This window comes from Propithecus coquereli, unplaced genomic scaffold (genome assembly GCF_000956105.1).
Source record: "Propithecus coquereli isolate 6110/MARCELLA unplaced genomic scaffold, Pcoq_1.0 Scaffold101, whole genome shotgun sequence".
Lineage (NCBI taxonomy): Eukaryota > Metazoa > Chordata > Mammalia > Primates > Indriidae > Propithecus > Propithecus coquereli.
Window position 1 is genome coordinate 5485167 of NW_012133970.1, and position 17759 is coordinate 5502925.

Here is a 17759-nt window from a genome sequence, read left to right on the forward strand (position 1 = left end):
CTATCTTTAAGTGCTAGTATCATCCCTGTTCCTCTTTCTCCAACACCCACCAATGTCCCAGTCATCTGCCTCTTCTCCCCAGAACCCACTCTCATTTCCCTCTATAAGGGCAGTGGGGCCCGTGGCTGCTTGGGCAGGCTTACCTGAGCATGCCCCGGTGTTCCTCATGCCACACCTGGATCCGCTCCTCCCACTGGTCCTTGTTGAGTTTATGCTGCTCCAGGACTCTGGAAAGACAATGGGAGATAAGTATTTTAAAGCACAAAGCCCAAATGCAGGAGGAAAGGAAAGCCCACTTAACTCTCTAAGGGGTTGATGGAAAGAGGGTGTGGAGTTGGTCCGTTGAGGTCACACTGGAAGCAGACTGGAATTACAGCAGGTAGGCATTAAATTAGACATAAGGAACTGCCAGGCCTACTAGATTGTAAACAAGGCTTGATTAAACATTCCATGTCAGATATCATAGCAATGACTCAGGGGGTACCCCAGGTCACAGCCACTATCCCTAATACCTTCTGGTAGGTTGTATATATGCCACAGCTCCAATGGGACTGGGGCTCCCAGAATGAAGCAAGGCTTTTTCTTCTAATCCAAAAGCCTATGGAAATGGCCAATGGATGCAGCAGAAAAAAAACCAGGGTTAAAATATTAAGAGACTAGTGTTCCAGGTCTTGCTCTGCCTCTGTAAGCATCTGCGCACCTCTATTTCCTTAGCCAAGAAATAAGGATAATGCCTGCCTTATTCATTGTATGTTGTTGTGATTCTGAAACAAAAATAATGAGTGTTTGAGGGCTTTCAACTTTGAAGCAGAAAGCAGAAAGCTTTGTACACTGGTTATCAATATTAAAAGACTATTTGAGCTCCCTATATCCCTGACTTGCATATTTCTATCTCTCCCATGTGAACTTCTGATATAAGAGGACTAAATCAGTGAAAAGGATTGAGAAAATGGAACCAGGGAGGAGAAAAACAAATCCATCCATCTCTGGCTATATAAGCACCTGCCTCCAGGGTAATGACGTTCTGTAATCAGGCAGACATAGTGGGGGGAAAAGACTTTTTATTTGGACGGCCAGAGAAACAACAGGGTATGACGTTCTATGCAAATGTGTCTCTGAGCAGCATAACACGGTCTTCAGACAGACCCTAGTGGAGAGGAACAGATCTGGTAGCTTCTGTGCTGCAGGCATTGGTCAGCCCTAGGCTGCAGCCCCCTCTGGCCAGGGCAAAGAAGGCCAGGGAACCACCTCACCTCTGTGGCAGCAACTTGTCTCCGGCCAGGTAGCCAGACTTGTGCACCTCCTTGTTGAAGTCGCCATACTTGGACTGGACAGCATAGGAGGCAAGCAGCACGGCAGTCTCAGGAGGACAGTAAATGTCATCATTGAGAATGCCTTCTTTCACTTGCAGAAAGAACAGGCGCTGTGTGATGTCTTGGATTAATTCCTCAGATACATCCTCAGGGTAGAACTTGGCCCGGAACTTGAAGAGCAGGGGGCTTTCCTTCCGCACATCCTGGGCAGTCACCTGAGAGCAGCAACGGGTTATAGGTTCTCAAAAAATAGGCTTTAGGGGTGGGGGAGTGGCTGTAGGGTAGAGAAAAAAACACTGAAAGGTCATCAATTTGGGTAATTCCAGAGAGCCAGGTGGCAACCCAGCTAGTAATTCTGACAGGAGACATTACTTTCACTGGGGACCCAATCCCTTATCTATAATCACTTTCTGTTGGGAAACTCTTCCTGAAATTACCTAACAACCACTGACAGTCAGGAGCCTTCAAGCCACCATTATCTGACAATATTACCAACCGCCCCCAAACTCGGAGGGTCAGCATAAGCTCCTATTTTGAGCTCCTCTTTTAAGTGTCCTCCAACTCTATGAATTAGCAAAGTAAAGACTGGGATTATGACTGAGGCCTGAAAATTAGACAAACTTGATCTTCTTTTAAAGCCTAAAACTGATTCCTAATGGCTCTGCATTTGTCCACAAAAAGTCTCATCTCTTTAGAAAAACAAGACTCTACCAGCAGAAGGTAGGGCACTCACCCCCTAGACACAATCAGAAAAACAAGCCACAGGACAGTAGGGAGACCTCTAAGGACAAGGTCAGCCAGGTTGAAGATACCAAGATGAAAGCCTGCCACATTCCTACATATATGCTGCTTGGCGCAGAGAGCTTGAATGGACTTAAACTGTCCCATTTGGGGTCCAATTGATGTAGAAGATCAAGGAAGACAGAAGCATCTATATGAGGTTCAGGCATCAGTTGACCAGTTGGGTAGGGGTGGCATAAGACTATGAGATCTTTAAGAATTTTTTTTAGTTCAAGAGTCTGTGACTCTCTGTTTAATAAATCTCCTACAGCCCTTCAGTGTGGAAAGAAGGGGACAGCAATCCCCTCTTGAGAAGCCAGTAATGACTTTGGTCCAAAACAAGTCAAAGTTCAAGACAGACCTCCCACTGGGAAGGAAAGGATGCTTCCTTGAATGCTGGCCACTCTCACTGTCAGAAATCAAAGTGGAGACAGAACAAGAGTTTTGTCTTGGCTGAGTTCTCTGCCCTTATTCTGATTCAGGTGGTCAACAGACCACCCAAAGACAAACGCAGCCCTAGGTACCCTAGGTTTGCCAACTAGCACTTGGTAACCCCCTGAGCTAGTTCTGGTGGAAAAATGAATTCCATACCCAGCAGAGGGGTAAGCAGTTACCTTCTTATTGAGTTTCAGCCAGGTGGAGAAACCCTTAGTGTCTTGATACTGCAGACCAAAGAACCAAACTTCCCTCAGGCCAATAGTTTTCACCACCTAGAAGAGAAAACACAAAACAAGTATTGATTGCATACCTACCCTGTGCCAGGCACAGAGGAAAATACAAAGGTTGAAGCCAACATGGTCTCTGCCCTTAAAGGGTTGAAGATGCTCAGAGTCTGACAAGAAAATATACTTGGGCAGCGATCAAGAACTCATGTCAGCATCTCTCTGAACAAAGTATTGCTCAGGTACGGAAGGCATCTATTACTTATGAACACTGCTATACACCAAGAACCTTACATCCATCATCTCCTTTAATTTTCACAACAGCCCCATGATACAATTATAATTAGGCCCATTTTATAGAGAGCAAAAGTGAGGTTCAGAGAGATGAAACGATTCGTCCCAAGGTTCAAGCAGTGAGTGGCAGAGTCAGAATTCAAACCAGGTCTGTTTGACTCCAAATCCATTCAAATTTCTGATACCTCCTCCCTCCCTCTACAATGGCAGGATGGATTAAAGACTGAAGGTGGAGATAGTTGGATTAACTCCTGCATCTTGTTCTCCTGGGTTGCTCTCATACATCGTCCTTTATCTTTAGCAACTGGGGGTAATGCCCACACCCTTAAGGCTGAGTCCCATTTATAATACCCCAAGAAGGAATGTTCGATAAAGTCAAAGCAGAGCCTGTGGTATCTATATACCCTGAAGCTGTGCTGCTCCTGGGTGCTAAGTTTCTACTATGCATCCAAAGTCAGGCCCCACAGTCACGCCTAGAGTTTCCAATCTAGAGATTCAGAGACCCCAAGGAAAAAGTAGTTCATATTTATTAAGCCACATGCCAGGTACTGAACACTAAACAACCTTGTGAGATAGCAATTATCCCCATTTAACAGATGAGGAAACTAACGCTTAGAGAGGCAACCTATCCAAAATCACAGAGCCAGGAGTCTCTCTGAACCTATTCTGGTTCAGGGCACTTCCTGATTAAAAATAATAATAATACAAAATCACAGAGCTATAGAACCCTAATGTGTCTGAGTCCGAAGCCTGTGCCCTTTCTTCTCTAGCATGCTATCTCCTAATGCCAAGTGTTCACAGGAGCTTAGGATCCCTGGCGTTCTCAAGTGACTAACTGCCTTGTCTTTCTTCTGGCCCAGATATCCCATCCATATAATGAACTTTGACCACCTCTGCATTTAGATATGTTTCCTGGCCCAGGCCCTCAGCTTCCTCATCTATCCAAACTGGGAGTGTGGCTTAAATGATCTCTTTCTTCTCTTAAGTTTTGTCATTCTACTAATTAGGTTACAAGGTTATTTTGTAAATGGTTAAGAAAAATAATCCAAGCCAGGTATGGTGACTTGTGCCTTATGTTGAAATGTGACATTGGCTTTCTGCAGAAGATGCAGGGTGCAGGTGGGTATGAACATGAAAGAATTTTTAAAGCACCTCTTATTTCATCCTAGATCTAAGACAGGCCCAATTAACAGTTCTAATGATTTCCCACAGGGTTGCAGAAAAATAGTGTGTCCCGATGCAATTGGTGGGAAGAAGCAAGTTCCAAAAAACAATTCAGCCCTGAGAGAGAGACAGAGAGAGAGAGACTGAGAACCCCACTGAAGACGCTAAAGAAAAGATGGATCACTGGGGCCAGGATACGAGGTCATGGGCAGAGGGGGCAGACTAGGAACAGAACTAGGAGAGCAGTGCTATGGTTTGGATGTGGTTTGTTCCCACCAAAACTCATGTTGAAGTTTAACTGCCAGTGCAGCCATATTAGAAGGTGGAACCATTAAGAGGTGGAGCCTAATAGGAGGTATGTTTGGGTCATGGGGGCTCCACCCTTGTGGATGGCTTAACCTTCTGCCACATTATGAAGCAGCACGAAAGCTCTCACCAGAAGCCAAGCAGATGCTGGCACTGTGCTCTTGGACTTTCTAGGCACCAGAACTGTAAGCCAAATAAATCTCTTTTCTTTATAAATTACTCAGTCTCAGGTATTCTGTTATGCCAACACAAAACAGACTAAGACAAGCAGCAACCAGCCTTTGCCTGTACAAACAGGCCGGTTGTAGAGGCTCAGAGCCTCCAGGACTGAAGGGAAGTGAGGCAGGCACAGACTGTGCAGACAGTCCTAGAGATCCAGGAGTGAGCTCCTTGGCCTTTTTTTGCACCATGTTGTCTGTTTCACTAGGTGGGATGGGTACGGGTGTGATGAGAAAAGGAGGATCATGGGGACCAAAGTAGTTCTGAGATCCAGAGTAGCTCAGAAAAGTCAGACAAAACAATAGCTAAAGTGATGTCAAAAGAAAGATTTCAGGATCAGTGAGGGATTTTGATCTCTCTGAGCACTGATGATTCCTTTGTAAACATAAAGAAATCAGAAACATAAATTTTCTACTTCCCTATCCTCTAGGGCTTGAAGAGATGAGCAATATCTCTCAGCCTGCACTGAAGTCCCAAAGTGAGGAAGTCAGGAAGTGAGGATGCGGGAGGAAGGAAATATGGTCTGAAGTCAGACTTGAGACTGAAAAAGAACAAAGGACACAAAAGGATGACCCCTGACCCCAAACTATAAGGAAATCTCTAATTAAGGTCCATGGGGTAATAGGAACCATTTGATCATGCAACTCTTGGCCCCATTTCCAAGTGTCAGGACATGGAAATGAGGCCAAGCTTTGCTTGCTTCCAGCTTTGCTTCCAGCTGAGACCTCTGCTCCTGAGAGAAAAGAGAAACTTCATTTTCAAGTAGGAGAGAAGCATCTAGCTCCCAGTTCCAGGAATAACCTCTGTGGCTCCAGTGACTAGGGTCTGTATCATTCTACTCTGAGAAATGGCTCCATCCCTGGGGAAAAAAAAATTCTTTCTTGGCTCCCTTTGATCCCAGACTACCAGCTCATCTGATCTGAGCCAGTATTTCTCAAAGCTGCCATGGAAGAAATCCTTAAGCAGTAGAAAATAATTACTGTATATACCCAGGGGATACAGGGGGTAGGGTGGAATGGGTGACGGGAGATAATAAGTAGATGGCTATAAGCCAGCCATAATTTCCTTGAAGCCTCAGGTTTAGTCTTAATCATTCATGCAAATTTACATGCTACTTCTTAAATATTGAATTTTTAAAATTATTACAAGTAAAATTGACACTCCAAGATAGTAAATCACATTTATCTCACAGTTTTATGTCCCCCCTAGAACCTGCCACATTCACCTAGAAGGACTAGGACTTCAGTTTGTAAGACATTGGCTTAAGAAACTGGAGGATGTGGATTCTACTCAGCCCCACCACAAAAATCCCCAAAACAGACTGTGGAGAGTTATAGCGTTCAAGAACATACACCGGAAAACTGAGGTCCAGTGAGCAGAAGAAACTGCCTCTGAGAAAATCCTCACTAATTACCAGGAGCTTCTGGATGTAAGAAATAACTCCCTTTACCTCACTTTTATATGTGGAGGCAGCCTACATCTGGGGTCTGTAGAAGGAAGGGGAGGTCAGGTCAGTTCTGGAGCAAAGAGCCTCCTTCCTTATATCTACCCCATGTATCTATCTGAGTAAACAAACTAGTGACATCATCAGCCACTTCAGAAGCCCAGAGCAGGATCAGGAAGCAAGGCTGGAGCCTAAAGAGGAGAAATACACAAGAAATGATGCGCAAAACTGCGTCAATGCCCAAACACCTGAGGCCCACTGAGATCCCATTACAGGTTTGGCAGCAGCTCCATCAACCACCCACCTGAAAGCAAATAAATGCACAAATGGAAAGCTCCAAGAAGGACTACCACCATCACTGCTTCTGTTACTACACACTGCCTTTGCTCAAGTGGCCACCTGCTCTATAACAGAGAACACACTCAGCTGGTAGAGTTCTCAGTTTTGGAATCAGGCAAAGGGAGGGGTGTGGTTACAGAGGACACAGCTGATAAAAGGCACCGGAAAACCTGAAAATGCTACATTCTCTGGTTCAACTCCCAGTTATACCACTTCTTAGCTACGTGACCTTAAACAGATATTTTCACCTCTCTAAGCCTCAGTCCCTCATCTGGAAGATGGTGATACTACTATTATAATAACAGATGCTAGTTATTTTATCAAATAAAATCAGAACAAAGAAAAGAAAGGTTTGCTGTCCTCAGTGCAGAGTCTTTGAGTCTTAAGTACTTTACTGAGTCACAAAAGCTTCCTGATTTCACAGCTCCCTCATCTGAACTCCCAGGGCAAGTGCCACCTACTTATTTAGCCATAATAAGAACAACCAACATTACAATGCCTGCTATACAACAGACACTTTACTTGTTTGAGTATTAAATCACAAAATCTCTGAGATTAGTATGATTACCATTTTACTGAGGAAAGGAAAGTTCTGAGAGACTAAATGAGCCATCCGAGGTCACACAGCTAAGTAGCAGGACAGAATTTGAACCTATGGCTGACGCCAGATCCTATGCCTCATACACCATCCCATGCAACCTGAGCCTCAAGGATGCTTATTTCATTCTTTGTGGGAGGAGAGTGGAATATGCTTTTCTATGCCTCTATAGGTAAGGAACTCCAAGTTCCTTAAGGGCAGAGATAGTGTTTAACAGAATAATCCTTCAGTCAATGTTGAATGAGTCAACGAACAAATGACTGAATGCACGCTGAGATTTCGCCTCTCTCCTAGAGCTCAAAGACCTTGAGGGGAGGGGGCAGGAAAAGGTAGCCTACAGTTAGAGCTAGAGACCCTGCCTGAGGAGGAGCCAGACAGAGGGTTCTCAAAGTGGAACTCATAGTGGCAGCACTGCCCCTTAGTGGCACCTATATAATCTATGATCAAGAGCCTTTTGAAGACGCTCAGGCTTCAGAAGTTGAGGCAAGTGACAGAATCACTCTAGCAAAACATGTCGACTCTCCTCCCTAGCTGTAAGCACACTCACAAAAAGAAACAGAGGTATAAATGGGAGGAACTGTGGGCCCCACTTCCCTTTCCCACCAGGCCCTGGGCCTACTCAAATTATGGCATCTCACTGTTGCCTGTTATTTATCACTGGTGCCAAGGAGAGTGCTTCCTCTCCCATCTGCTTCCTCTCTGGTCATCAGCCAGATGACTGCTGGGTTCCAGGATGGTCCTCGAGCTTTTGTCAATTCTCCCCAAGGAGGCCAGCTCCTTCCTCCCAGGCCCTGACTCCACCAGGAGGGCCTCCTTGAATGATGGGTCTCAAGGGCCAGAGAGAACAGACTTCCTCCAGTATGCCTCATCAAGTGAGAGAGAGACAAGAGCTCGCATCCCCCAGTTGCCTGTGAACACATACCTCTGTGGATTCCCGTCCTGACCTGCCTTATCCTCAAGAGGGCCAAATGCTTAATTCCTTGTCTTGAGCTCAAATCTTTCTCCCTGTAGTTTTTACCTATGAGGTCCCAGCTCTTACTCTTCTGACCTCACAGAATGTGACTGCCCCCTCCTTTCTAGGACAATTCTCTCTGAAGACAGAGAATACATCTTTCCTGAGTTTTCTCCAAACTAAACAGCCTCATTCACCAAGCAGAGTAGTGCAGCGGAGGAAAGGTATAGTTTTGCTTTCAGAGCTGTATTTAAAACTCCATGTCACAACTTACTAACTATGTGACCTACAGTATGTTCTTTAATCCTCACAATAATCCTGCCTCTGAGAGGTGAAAGTATCTAGCCAGGGATAGTCCCTAGTAGGTAAATAAATGGTACTTCTCAAGACAACACTGATATTCTAGATGGGAAGTCATGAGCGTCCTGGTTTCCTCCCTCTCCTCTCCCCAACCAGTATGAAAAACTCAAGTCTCTCAAGGGTTTTGTATGGGAAGCAGTAGCTTTTAGAACTAGCAAACCAATCTGGCCAGGGCTCCCTACCATCTGGGCTTCGCTCAGAACCACACCCACAGTACGCAAACCAAACCAACACTAACGAAAAATTACTAGGCCTTGCAGCTTTTCAAAGTTAATAAACCTCTTTGTTCAAGTATTTTTTTCTGCCCCAGGCTCTAAATCATGCCTTCCTCACCCTCCACAGCCATCCCCCTCCAATGCAAAGGAACAAAGCCCCCAGTGTTGAGGGCAAGGGATGGCGTCATTTGGTTTGGGAGGGGGAGTGAGCAGAATCAGGGCCCTGGGAAGGAGTCTAGGTAAAAGCCAAAGGAGCCTCTGGCTCCCAGCTGGACCATAAAATCTGCGCTCCCCTCTATAGCTGCTGCCCAGAATGATGCTGCTGTTTAAAACAAAGGGCCCAAAAGCTTGTGTATTACACGACACCTCCTCCCTTTTGTCCCAGAGACAGTAAGAAGCCTGTGTAGAAGAGATGTGCCCCCTGGCAGCTAGCCCCAGCCCCCACATACACCAACAGCTGATCATAGTCAGGGGAGGTATTTCCCTCTTTTTTACAGAAAAGGGTTGACCGAAATCAAAATAGTGAGAATAAAAATGAAAGAGAAAAAGAAATGGAATGCAGAAATAAATGCCAGAGATAAAGTTTTTCAGAGATAACCAGATTGGAAAGATAACTTAGATACTACAGATGGGAAACTCTCCAATATAAAACTTGCATGCAAAGAGAGAATGTAAAACTTTAATAATAATCAGGATGCATCATTCATTCCAGACTAGCACTGTAATCACTTGTGAGCTTTGTGAATGTCAGCACATTGATTTAATTGTAGTAAGTATGTATTTAAATCTTCCTCAGACTAATTTGTATTTTCACAAATTAAATATGAATGATTATACTTCACCATTCTAAACAAAACAAAGACAAAAAAAATTCCAGAGAAGAAGCAAGTTTCAGCTAAATCCTAAGTTAGATATTCTGAGGATCATTAAGCCCATCTCCCAACTTTAGCTCATTAATGAGACAAGAAGCACCACAGTATTGGAAAGGGAGCTATCATTTATTACACCTCTACTACATGCTGGATGCTTTACATAACACCCTCTTCTCTATTTGTATTTTCTTATTATCTTTCTCATCTCTTTCTAATTTATCTTTTTGGGTTAGGCATCCTTATATACCACCATAACCAATTTTTCTGGGTAACAGGCAAGAATTAAAACATAATATACTCACAAAAAGCCTATGAGGTAGGTATTAGACTTTTGGAGGTGGGTATGAGGATACCAATCCAGAGAGGTTCAATAATTTCCCCAAGGTATAGCTAGGAAGATGAGAATACTGTTTCCTCATGTTTAAAATAGGCCAGTACTAATTCCTGCACTCACAGGGCATGGTGATAGTCAAATATAGTACCTGGCATACAGTAAGCCCTGGACAAATGTTAACTATCATGCATATTAGCCACAGACAACAATTTTCCCCACTCTGTGTAACATCAGGGACTTAAAGGGCATGTGCAAGCTGTCCTCAGATTTCTAGCCATCCCTTCCTTCCTCTCACATAGAGACCTGAATGGAAAACAGCCCCGTCTCACCGCCATCTCCATTTCATACTTATCTTTCCTGTCACCAGTCAGGAATATTCACAGCAATAGAATTAGCCCATTTGAACACAGCCTCCTACTTCCTTCTTCCTTCCGCTCCTCAACCCCGGGGAAGTTCTCATACAGTAAAGGGACCCAGAGAGCAAGGGAAAAAGGGAAGCAAGAGGGCCAGGAGACTCTATCAAGGTGATATGCAGCTCCAACATCCTGGACAATAAGTCAGACCCTCACCCCACCAGAGGCTGGTGGGAAAATGGGATAATGTCCAATCTTGTGAGGTCCCAGTCTCTGGAAATGGGAGCCTCATTTTTGCTTCCAGAAATCTGGCCACAAATGGCACATTTCCCTGGTCCCTGGGGACTGTTTGAATGCTAAAAGATTCTGTTGTTCCCACCTGGTTATTATACAGCACATCCTTTCTGATAGTGGTGATTCACAGTGAGGGGATACCCCTTGGGTTGGAGATAGAAATGACTTTACCAAAAGGGATTAAGCAGTTATCTCCATGGCACGCCTGCAGAAGGTGGAATACCCTCCCACTGCATCCATCACCCCTAGTGTCATCGTAAGCCCAGCATTCCTTTGAGAGAAATGTACATTGAGCTCACTGCCTCAGGGAGAATAAGTTGGTTTCCTTCTACTAGGAAGCAAAAAAAAGTGACGGAAGCTGTGTGGTACAGTGGCAAGAATATGGGGTTCAAATCCCAGCCAGATACCAACTGGGTGCAATTAAATTTAACTTCTGATTCTCATCATTACAATGGAGAAGCCATCACTTACATCTTTCAGAGTTGAAAGGAAGGCTCCATGTGCTAACATTTGTAATGTATCTAGCACAGAATCATACCCCCTCCTACCAAAGGTAGGATTAATCAGGGCCATGGGATACAGGTTACCAAAGTTAAACTTTGCCCCCTTTTTTATTAAGGCCATAGTCAGCCTTTGTTTTGACCTATCTTAGAGTGAGTAGAGAAAGAGATTCTCTGACAAGAGGCAGAAGGCAATGGATGGTTAGCATCGTGGTGGAAGCTACTGGGAGAAGGGGAGAAGGCTAAGGAGCAACAAGTCCCTCTCTTACCTGGTCAAACAGCTGCTTGCCAGTGGTGTTGGGCTGGATGGCAAACTCCAGCTCTGCATCCATGGTGGTCACACGCACACTGATCTAGGATGAGATTAAAGAAGGCAGGTTAGTTGTCTGGCTCTGTGTTCAATAAAGCCTGGGACAAATATCTCTGTTCAACCACAGAGGAGAAAACTAGGATGCTAAGAACCTGAGAAATTTAGATATTGGTGGGAATATTGACCCGAACAAGCAATAACCCAGTCCCTGCTCCCAATCACCTTACTGAAGACAAAAAACACAGCCACAGGGCAATACTTACCAAGGGGCAAACAAGAACGAGAAACAGCTTACAACCAAGAGGAAGCAAGTGCTAACTATACTTCTTTCAGGAAGTCTTCCCCACCTACGCTAGCCAGCCCCAACCCACAGCATTCTCTTCTTACCTCTGATCTACAGCTTGGATTATCTACAGCACTGGTAGATAACTGCAGAAGCAAGCTAAGAGCAGGATAAAGAACACTGGGTTCCAAGCCTAGCACACTGTAACCAGCTCAATCTCCAACCTTAGATAACTCTTATCTCTTTCCTGAACCTTAGTTTCCCTCATCTGTGCAAAGGCAGGAATGGGGTAGGGGAAACCAATTAAACTAGGTAATCTCCAACGACCATTTCAGTGCTGACGTCTGTGGTTCTATATACAGCCTTGCATTGTTAACACTTCTTGTATTTATGTCTCATTGGTCTCCCTAGGCATAAGAGAAGAAGAGGGCCTCAACAGAGGTGGGTGTGGGCAGCACAGAGGTGTTACCAAAGCCAAGTCAACAGAGGGACAAAGGCACGGGCCCAGACCAAAGTAACAGGCAGCCACACACCTGATTTCATAGGCACTAGAAAAAGTACCCACCACCTTTACAAATAGATTCCCTAACCCAGGTCAATGATAGCTGAAATTTCATAATTAGAGATTTGTTCCTTTGGCTGAAAACTTGGTAGTGATGGTAGTAGTAGTAATAACAATAGGCAGTAGCTTTCATGTGTCAAGACTTGCTGCTCATTGGGCACTTCATATGTGCTACTCCATTTAATACCAGCAATCACCCTGTGAAGTGGAGAGTAGTATCTCCACATTGAGGATAAAGCAATAGATACTTGTCTAAAGTCACATTTTTATTAAGTGGAAACAGGGTTTAAATCTAGGTCTAAATCTAAACCTCACAATTTAAACCAATATGCTAAATTCCTCTTACAAAGTGCAAAACTCTTCCATTAAAAGAAATCAAAGATGAATTTTTTAAATTGTTAGCCATTTTGCTTAAGTAGGTAGTCTGTATGACCCAGCCACAAGATGGCTTGTTATATGGTCATATAAAATCTTTATGAAGACTATTTCATGCCCAGGGAAGACATTTTAGTAATAGTAAGTGAGGAAGTTTTCATACAGTGCATGGACTCAACTTTGTAAAAAGTATACATACAGGGATGATTTGAATCATGTCCAAGTGTTAGGCTTGGTTTTGGGGTGGTGATCTTATGAGTGCTTTCTCCCTTCTTTAACCTAAAAAAAAAACCTAATCTACATTTTCTAGGATGGTCACATACTACTTATACTATTGAGGGAAAAGACCAGAAATAGAATTGCCAAAGATGCAAATCCCCATGGAGTAGGTAAAACATTAAGCCTTATCAGTCTTTGAACCTCTGGGACCTTCCTGAGCAGAGGGGTCAGGTAGCAGGGAAGAGGGGGCCGGACAGCCATTTTGCCAGCTAAACAATTCTGATGAGGACCAGGCCCAGGGAACAACTTTGTAAATAAATCTCACTAGGGAGCCAGGGAGGAAATCTATTTCAGGATTGACAATGGGACCGGAAAAACCCTGAAGGCAGGAACAACTAAGGCAAGTACCCCAGTGGGACTAAGGCAAGTTTAGCCACCTTGACTCGGTGTTACCCTAGGCTTCTTGCCAATCCAGTGACCCCTATAAAATGGGCCCTCATAAAGTAGGAAGAATGAGGCCCAGTGGGCTAAAATTTGTGAGGTATCTTGTTATATCTAGCCTTAAATCACCCTTGAGCTGGGTCAGGGGTAACTTCAAAATATCAATGACTGAGGAGACAAGAGAGAGTGGAAAGGGTGCAGTGGGCTTTTTAGTACATTAGACTTCATTCTCACCTCAAGATTTATGTCTCACTTTGAATTACCTCTCTAGCACCCAAGACTTAGTGGGTACTCACACAAGAGGTTGGCTAAATGAACAGGTACCAAGCAAAGGGATACAAGAGATAGACAGATATAGTACAGTATATACCCACAGAGATGGAGACATTTTATATCTTGGCCTTTTTATGCCAGGGACCTTTCTTGCCTATCTAGTGAATCTTCTTAGAATATTTGTAAATGCATAAAATCGATACAAAGAGATCAATTATATTGAAATAGTTATCAAAATGTAATAATATGTGGTTATTTATTATCATTTTAAATAATTACCTAGCACTAGGTCTTATTTGTTAGTTATTAGAATAATCAGAAGCAGGATATTAGAAATATTAGCATAATTAGCTATTAGAATAGTTAGAATAATTTCAAATTTACATTGAACATAAATGATATTTTGAGAAATCTATAATAACTAAATCATGGCATAAAATACATATTTTATATAGTTTATATATAAACTCTTATCAGTTAAGGAAACTAAGGAAAGGGGTGGGACTCCAGGAAAACATTCCACAGCCTAGGAGTTAGTAACAAAGTCACAGGTACTGCTATTACTACTGCATTGTTTTTGGCCTACATTCATATTTGAAAGAGAGGCTAAATTACAAGTGAGAGGTTAGTGAAAACAAACACATAATTTTGCTCCATCTAAATTTACAAATCCTTCCCACTTCAAATTATGTCCATGGACCCCATGGAGGTCTGAGGACTCCAGGTTAAGAAACCTCCTATAAATTAATTTCAATTCACTCAATATTAATGGAACACAATTTTTAAGGATCTATGGTGGGTGGTTGGGCACGGTGGCTCACGCCTATAATCCTAGCACTCTGGGAGGCTGAGGCGGACGGATCGTTTGAGCTCAGGAGTTCAAGACCAGCCTGAGCAAGAGTGAGACCCCATCTCTATTAAAAAATAGAAAAGAAATCAGCTGGACAACTAAAAAATATATAGAGAAAAAATTAGCCGGGCATGGTGGCGCGTGCCTGTAGTCCCAGCTACTTGGGAGGCTGAGGCAGAAGGATCGCTTAAGCCCAGGAGTTTGAAGTTGCTGTGAGCTAGGCTGACGCCACGGCACTCTAGCCCGGGTGATAGTCTCAAAAAAAAAAGGATCTATGGTTGGAGTAGAGCTGCAGAACCAGTCCCTGGTCTCAAGTCACTTACTAAATAACAGGAAAACTATAATGCACAAGGGAGACCCTGAAAAGTGCCATAACAGAAGAACAGAGGAAAACTTTTTTGGAAATTAGGAACCAGAGTTCAAAGTGGTATTTGTACTAGTCCCTAAGGACAAGCTGGATTTTGGAAAACGGGACTGTGGGGGTATGGGGAAGAGTACCCAAATGTCCCAGGTAGAAAAACGAATGTGTGTGGTGGCCAAGAGGGAGGTAGGGATACAGATGGTCCATTTACAAGCAGTATGTAGGCCTGCTCCAGGGTGAATGAGGCCTTCAGAGTGAAGAGTAGACAGACAGGCTGGGAAGGTAGGTGGAGGGCCTTGAAGGCTATGCTAGAAAGCTGACCCTTAATCCTCTTGGCAGTGGCCAGCCAGCCTAGAGGTTCTGGGCAGGGTGGGGCAGAATCAGAACTGAGATTTTTAGAAGAAAGCACCCGAGAAGGAAACTAAGGAAAGAGGGACTTCAGGGAAACATTCCATAGCCTAGGAGTTCCTAGGGAACTACCGGAAAGAATTTTCAAAGGAAGCAAGCCAGTGTCTCTCGCAGATCATGTCAATTACAGGTCATGTTAATCTAGCATGTTCAGGGTACTGACCAAGGGTGGGGTCAAGTGCTGGCCCATGGTAGATACTCAAATATTTGTTAAAGAAATGTTTTTTAAATAAATCAATTAGTAAAGAAGGGCCCATTCTTGGTTGGGAATAAGCATATCAGAGAGGTTAGTGTTGGCCATGCTTTCTCCTTCCTAGATAGAGCCTTGCCCCAGAATAAGGGCTCTAAAATCTGAAGGTGTCCAGTGGGAACCCAGCTGGAACCTGTTTCTCCTGAATCCCTGCTCAGAATTTCTACCATTCCACTGTGGCTGCTTCTCCAGGGATAGCAGCCTGAGGTTTCCTGAACTTCATTCTGGAGACAATCTTAGGTTTAAAAAAAAAATTAGAAAGAAAAACAAACACAAAGGAACTTCCATCCTTGTCTCCACTTAACTCAGAAGAAAATGTGAGTCCTGTTGGTGGAAATGTAAACTAGTACTGTCACTATGGAGAACAGTATGGAGGTTCCTCCAAAAACTACAAATAGAACTACTACATGATTCCTTTATCCAAAGGAAAGTAAATCAGTATACTGAAGAGATATCTGCACCCTCATGTATATTGCAACTCTATTCACTATAGCCAAGATATGGAATCAATCCAAATGTCCAACAACATATGAATGGATAAAGAAAATGTGGTACATACATATAATGGAATACTACTCAACCATAAAAAATAATGAAAGCCTGTCATTTGAAGCAACATGGATGAGCCTGGAGGACACTATGTTAAGTGAAATAAGCCAGGAACGAAAAGTTAAACACATGTTCTCACTCATATGCAGAAGCTAAAAATGTTGATCTCATAGAAGTTAAGAGTATAACAGAGGTTACTAAAGTCTGGGAAGGGTAGGGGGAGTTGGGGGCATAGGGAGAGCATGGAGGGTGGGTATAGAGCATAGTTAAAGGGTACAAAATTATAGCTAGATAGGAGGAATAAGTTCTAGTGTTCTACAGTACTATAGGTTGACTACAGTTAACATTAATATATTCTATATTTTCAAATAGCTAGAAGAGAGAATAGTGAATGTTCTCCAAACAAAGAAATGATAAATGTTTGAGATAATGGATATATTAATTACCCTGGATCTGATCACTATAAATTGTATCTATTGAAACATTGCTATATTCCCCATAAATGTGTATAATTATTATGTGTCAACTAAAAAAAATAAAAAGTTAAAAAGAAGAATAAAATGTGAGTCATGAGGACAGGGCTATGAGTCTGTGTTCTCCTGTTTTCTACATGTGTGTTGAAGGTCAGAGGGCAGGGGTAAAAGGGTAATAACAACTGGGGCCTAAAGGTGATAGGCAGGGTAGGAGTCCTGATAAAAGAAGGTTGCTTTGTTCTCTCTTAGAGGAATCTGGGACCCAAGGCACACAGGGCCCACCAGATGCTCATCCTTAAGGGGGTACACACTGCCTTCCTTTTGGGCCTGGCCTCTGCTCTCTCACTGAGGATAAGAGAGTGGTCTAGTTTGGGAGGGAAGAATCTGAAAATGTAGCATCCAAAGCCAGGAGAAAGTTCCCAGGCAGCCCTTCAGCTTGGCAGCAATAGAGAAGTTGACCTGGGCCAGGTAGCATTTCAAGATGTAGTCCCCAGTAGAGAACTGTTCATACACCTAAATCTCTGCCTAAGCCAGGCCCTGGGGGATTTAGGCACAGCCTGAGGTCAAAGACTGTGTCTCTGGAGAACATTAAGGCTTCAAGAAACAAACAAACAAAAAATGTGTGTGTGTATGTGTGTGTGTGTGTTTGGGGTGGGGAGTGTCATCCTCTCACACACACACTAGCCCTCCCACCCCTTGGCCAAGAACAATAAACCTACTGTTATTCATTGAACAATTCAACACAGAAACTTCCCACACTAATCCCTTCACTGAGTATGAACAAACTCATCTCAGTGGTCCAGTGTCCAAAGCCTTCAACAAACTGGGATCTCTCCCGTGTCCCCGGTTGGTTAGCCTGAGCTATGAAAATAACCAGACCAGATGCTACCTCTGCCTTGGCACCAGCAGCTGGTGTACATTGGTCTCTGGGCCTGCTAGCTTCAAATAAGGGACCCTCTTTTTGCCTAGAGCCAGGAACACCCAGGTGAACAGTAACCCAGCCACAGCAAAGGGGTTTGGCAATGGTTTTCCCTCATCTGCCTCGTGTCACTGAACTATAAGACGTCTCTTTCCTGGAGAGAAGTTTGAAAGAGAACGAAGGAAAAGCAGAGGGGGAGTCAAAAAATCACAAGTAACTTGCCTGAAGCATGGACCTCCAAGCCAGAGGGGATGGGCATTACCAGCCTCACTGCAGAGATTAGAAAACTGAAGTACATAGAGGAAGGTGATAGAAGGATGGAAATGAACACTTACTGAATATCAACAATGTGCCAGCCCCATCACCCACAGTCTCACTTAACATCACTGAGGCCACATTTACTCAGCCAGCAAGTGGTGGAGGCGGGTCTTTTGGACATTCCTGGAGCTCCTTCCACAACTCCACCCACCTCTCTCTGGTCATGCTG

The 17759-nt window shown here is 43.7% G+C and overlaps 1 protein-coding gene across 1 annotated transcript in view; it reads right to left on the minus strand.

The window, feature by feature from the left end:
• MSN (moesin) overlaps nt 1-17759 on the minus strand; it is a 64839-nt gene that overhangs the window by 11369 nt on the left and 35711 nt on the right. Inside the window, exons 2-5 of the mRNA XM_012643545.1 lie at nt 11269-11352; nt 2708-2803; nt 1254-1528; nt 144-227 (exon numbers count right to left, since the gene is read on the minus strand). Coding sequence (XP_012498999.1) covers nt 144-227; nt 1254-1528; nt 2708-2803; nt 11269-11352 — 539 coding nt within the window. The remainder of the gene's footprint in view (nt 1-143; nt 228-1253; nt 1529-2707; nt 2804-11268; nt 11353-17759) is intronic.